Source organism: Penaeus vannamei, chromosome 24 (genome assembly GCF_042767895.1).
Source record: "Penaeus vannamei isolate JL-2024 chromosome 24, ASM4276789v1, whole genome shotgun sequence".
In the NCBI taxonomy this organism is placed as follows: Eukaryota; Metazoa; Arthropoda; class Malacostraca; order Decapoda; family Penaeidae; genus Penaeus; species Penaeus vannamei.
The window spans coordinates 3200898-3205679 of record NC_091572.1 but is presented as its reverse complement, the minus strand read 5'-3'; the positions used below and the strand labels follow the sequence as shown (position 1 = coordinate 3205679).

At 56.0% G+C, this 4782-nt stretch overlaps 1 protein-coding gene across 1 annotated transcript; it reads right to left on the bottom strand.

Moving 5' to 3' along the window:
* Positions 1-542: 542 nt before the first annotated feature.
* LOC138866096 (ribosome-binding protein 1-like) lies at positions 543-2465 on the bottom strand. Its single transcript, XM_070137982.1, has one exon. It carries the CDS (start codon positions 2463-2465, stop codon positions 543-545), a length of 1923 nt encoding a protein of 640 aa, XP_069994083.1.
* Positions 2466-4782: the final 2317 nt, after the last annotated feature.

The window sequence follows — 4782 nt, the reverse complement described above, 5'->3', positions numbered from 1 at the left end:
AAAGTCCCCCTCGACTCGCCCCTTCCATTTCTTCTGGCAACCCCCCTTAGTGGCGGCTCTCGCCCTTTTTCCGTCTGTTGGGGAAGGGAATTCGGTCGCTGGGGTTGCTGAGGAGGCAGGTAATTCCCCCGGTTTGCTATCCCACCCCTCAGTGGCTTTCGGCTCTTCTAAAAAAGATAGAAATGTGCAGCATTAATAATGTTTTGGTCTTGAAGGGTGAGGCCATCAATTTTCTCCATGACCTCCCTGGCTCTTTGTAGTTTCTTACCCTAGCAGGCTTTACCCAGAGGGCGTTGCACTAAAAGATCATACCCAGAGTCCTGGGTCAGTTTAAAGAAAACGGCAGGATTAACCTGGGGCAAAATGCGTGTTAATCCTGGAAATGATGCTGGATGAGCATTCAAGAGGATAGCTGCCAGGACACCCCCAGGCGCCATCTTGCCATCCAGGGCCTCAAACGTGTCCTTTGATATTCTTATATCATTGAAAAGTGTTATATAATATTGCTAACCAAGTTTGTGAGTGTAATTTTGAACCGCCTCTTACAGGGCGGACTTTATATCATGAAAAACACTAAGGAGCTCGCCTGAGGGGGAAGGGGGGGTTTCGACGGGGGGGACGTGGGGAGTTTTGTCCTCAGCAGGATTCCCCTGCCCCGCGGGCTTCTTCTGGTCCTTCTGCCCCGCGGGCTTCTTCTGGGCCGCCTCCTGCCCCGCGGGCTTCTTCTGGGCCGCCTCCTGCCCCGCGGGCTTCTTCTGGGCCGCCTCCTGCCCCGCGGGCTTCTTCTGGGCCGCCTCCTGCCCCGCGGGCTTCTTCTGGGCCGCCTCCTGCCCCGCGGGCTTCTTCTGGGCCGCCTCCTGCCCCGCGGGCTTCTTCTGGGCCGCCTCCTGCCCCGCGGGCTTCTTCTGGGCCGCCTCCTGCCCCGCGGGCTTCTTCTGGGCCGCCTCCTGCCCCGCGGGCTTCTTCTGGGCCGCCTCCTGCCCCGCGGGCTTCTTCTGGGCCGCCTCCTGCCCCGCGGGCTTCTTCTGGGCCGCCTCCTGCCCCGCGGGCTTCTTCTGGGCCGCCTCCTGCCCCGCGGGCTTCTTCTGGGCCGCCTCCTGCCCCGCGGGCTTCTTCTGGGCCGCCTCCTGCCCCGCGGGCTTCTTCTGGGCCGCCTCCTGCCCCGCGGGCTTCTTCTGGGCCGCCTCCTGCCCCGCGGGCTTCTTCTGGGCCGCCTCCTGCCCCGCGGGCTTCTTCTGGGCCGCCTCCTGCCCCGCGGGCTTCTTCTGGGCCGCCTCCTGCCCCGCGGGCTTCTTCTGGGCCGCCTCCTGCCCCGCGGGCTTCTTCTGGGCCGCCTCCTGCCCCGCGGGCTTCTTCTGGGCCGCCTCCTGCCCCGCGGGCTTCTTCTGGGCCGCCTCCTGCCCCGCGGGCTTCTTCTGGGCCGCCTCCTGCCCCGCGGGCTTCTTCTGGGCCGCCTCCTGCCCCGCGGGCTTCTTCTGGGCCGCCTCCTGCCCCGCGGGCTTCTTCTGGGCCGCCTCCTGCCCCGCGGGCTTCTTCTGGGCCGCCTCCTGCCCCGCGGGCTTCTTCTGGGCCGCCTCCTGCCCCGCGGGCTTCTTCTGGGCCGCCTCCTGCCCCGCGGGCTTCTTCTGGGCCGCCTCCTGCCCCGCGGGCTTCTTCTGGGCCGCCTCCTGCCCCGCGGGCTTCTTCTGGGCCGCCTCCTGCCCCGCGGGCTTCTTCTGGGCCGCCTCCTGCCCCGCGGGCTTCTTCTGGGCCGCCTCCTGCCCCGCGGGCTTCTTCTGGGCCTCCTGCCCCGCGGGCTTCTTCTGGTCCTCCTGCCCCGCGGGCTTCTTCTGGGCCGCCTCCTGCCCCGCGGGCTTCTTCTGGTCCTCCTGCCCCGCGGGCTTCTTCTGGGCCGCCTCCTGCCCCGCGGGCTTCTTCTGGGCCGCCTCCTGCCCCGCGGGCTTCTTCTGGGCCGCCTCCTGCCCCGCGGGCTTCTTCTGGTCCTCCTGCCCCGCGGGCTTCTTCTGGGCCGCCTCCTGCCCCGCGGGCTTCTTCTGGTCCTCCTGCCCCGCGGGCTTCTTCTGGGCCGCCTCCTGCCCCGCGGGCTTCTTCTGGTCCTTCTGCCCCGCGGGCTTCTTCTGGGCCGCCTCCTGCCCCGCGGGCTTCTTCTGGGCCGCCTCCTGCCCCGCGGGCTTCTTCTGGGCCGCCTCCTGCCCCGCGGGCTTCTTCTGGGCCGCCTCCTGCCCCGCGGGCTTCTTCTGGGCCTGCTGCCCCGCGGGCTTTCTTCGGCCCCACCAACCCCAACAGAGAGCCACTGCACTAAATAACAGGCAAATGGCAGTGAGCACGAACGGCACAGCGTTCCGACAGGAGTGGAAACAGCGCAAGGTGTCCTCGAGCTCGGAGTGGTATACTTCGAGGACCTTGTGTCGGGCGTCATGTCTGCCGAGGGGGGCGGGGGTCCTGCAGTGGCGTCGGATTAACATTCGTTATACGATACTCGACGAGCGAACCTCCTAGAGCATTTTGTTTTATACTTTTTTTATGGACTCTAAAAGAACGGTGTCTTCCCCTACAAAATACTGGAATAAATTTAGAAACTTTTAAATATTTTACATTAAATTTTCCTTATGATTTCTGAAGAAAGTGATACCGAAGTAAAGAAGTTAACTAGGGAGAGTGCCCAACGTGTATGAGTGCGTGTATGTGCCGTGTGTATGTGCCACCCAGTTATATTATAATATAACTGGGTGGCACATATTGTTCATCACATATATAATACGTTTGTCACATTACATCTTTATTTGATACTAAGCAAGAATAATAATCCTAAAGCCCTCATCAAAATTCATCTTGCATTTTCACTTTCACTAAATTTTCTTTTTCATTTCCAGTCCTCTCGGCGGAGTCAGAACAACAGCGTGTCAGGCTACTTCCTCGCCTCCAGAGAGATGCACTGGCTACTGGCTATTGCTTCGTCAGGGCACCTGTCTTTTGGATTCCAACGGGGTGGTTTACTTACCCTGATCACGCTCATTCTTTCCCATTATTCCCCCCTTCGTGATTACCAGCTCATTAGGTAAGAGAGAGAGGGGGGGGCAAGGGTATGGGGGGGCGGGGGCAGGGGGAGGGGGGGGGGCGTCTCAGATCGTCCCTCCTCAAGATTCGTCCGAAACTATGGCGAAAGAGAAATAAGAAGAGAGAGAGGGGGGAGTAAGAAAGTGAAGGCGAGAGGAGTGAGGGAGGGGGTAAGGAAGAGTAGGAGGGAAAGGGGGAGAGGGTAAGAGGAGGGATAGGGAAGAGAGGTGCAGACAGGGGAAAGGGATAGGGGGGTAGGGAGAGAGGGAGAAGGGATGAGTGAGGGAAGGGGAGGGGGAGAGGAAGGAGGGAAAGGGGAAGGGGCAGGGAGAGGAAGGAGGTAAGGATAACCTGGAATGTGACTATCCCTAAAGAGTACAGTGACTCACTCGTTTGACTTGTCTACCTCAATTTTTTCCATCCTTTCCCTCCCTCCCTCCTCTCTCCTCCTTCCCTCTTTCCCTCCCTACCTCCCCCCTTCCTCTCTCTCTTTAATAATAATGAAAAAAAAAAAAAAACGGTGACGGGGGTCAACGTAGGCCTACAAACCGCTACCGCCGCCCCCCCCACAACCGCCGCCGAGGAAACAAAACCTCCACCACGTGTTCCCGGCAAGACCCAACAGCTGATTCTTGAGCACAGCGCCATCAAAACAAACGGCGAGTTAAGAAAACTGTTTGAAAATACTCGCCGAATAAAGCGTTACAAAATATCGTCGATGTCGGAGCGGCGGACGTCATATGACAATGACCTCGGTAACTTTCCCACTCTAAACCAAACTAACCTTGGCATAATGGCATACATGTCAAGAGGCATCTACGTGTGGTCAATTTTCACTGAGCGGTACACATTACTGGGGTAAATTTTCTATATTACGTCCGCCGCTCCGACATCGTCGCCAAGTTTGCCGCTAACGGGGTTTTTCCGCGCAATAAAACCTACATATTTGGATTGTACAGAGTGAGAGGAATCCAACGATATCAAAATTCGATATCGAAGCGGCGGAGGTCATATAAAAAAAAATTACCGAGAAGAAAAAGAAAAAGAAAAAAAATGAAAGTTACGAAGGCAAACAAACAAAAACAAAAAACGTATATTCCTATATTATTCCTAGCACGTGCCGAGCGAGCAGGGAGAATCGACACTTATGGCTAGGGGACATAGATGCGGTTTGTTGTAGGCCTGTTTGACCGCGTGTTTATGGCGGGCAGTTACAAAAATGTAAATAAAGATCTGGAAAAGTGTCAGAAAATTAGCGATATTAAATTTTCACTGACATGATTTTGTCATACCACACACCGTAAGCCCGAATATATACAACAGAATGCAGTACCTACACATTTTCATTGTAAAAAGTGATAAGAATCCAACGATACAAAGTCGATATCGGTCTATTTTTGTTGTTATTCGTGCTCTATTTCTTCAGTGTAGGCCTGTATTTTGAGAGAAACGAAAAAAAACTTTTTCGCTTTTTATTTTTATTGGTAAATGCAGGTGCACGGTATGGCAGAGAAAGGCCTTGTGAAAAGCAAATAAGAAATTTGAATATGGAAGAGAAGTTCACAAACACTCCGACTTTAACATTAATTTAGGTAATTGTGATGATTTTCTTGATAATTCCTTCATTATATACACTAATCATTCGGGTTTGTTAAAATTGTGCGATGCCCGACCCAAAGATTAATACTTTCTATGCTTTTGTGATGAGATCGCACCGAGTGTCCC

Bases quoted from the DNA above. Each gene is read 5' to 3' on its own strand.
- LOC138866096 (XM_070137982.1), bottom strand. From the start codon at position 2,465: ATGTTAATCCGACGCCACTGCAGGACCCCCGCCCCCCTCGGCAGACAT.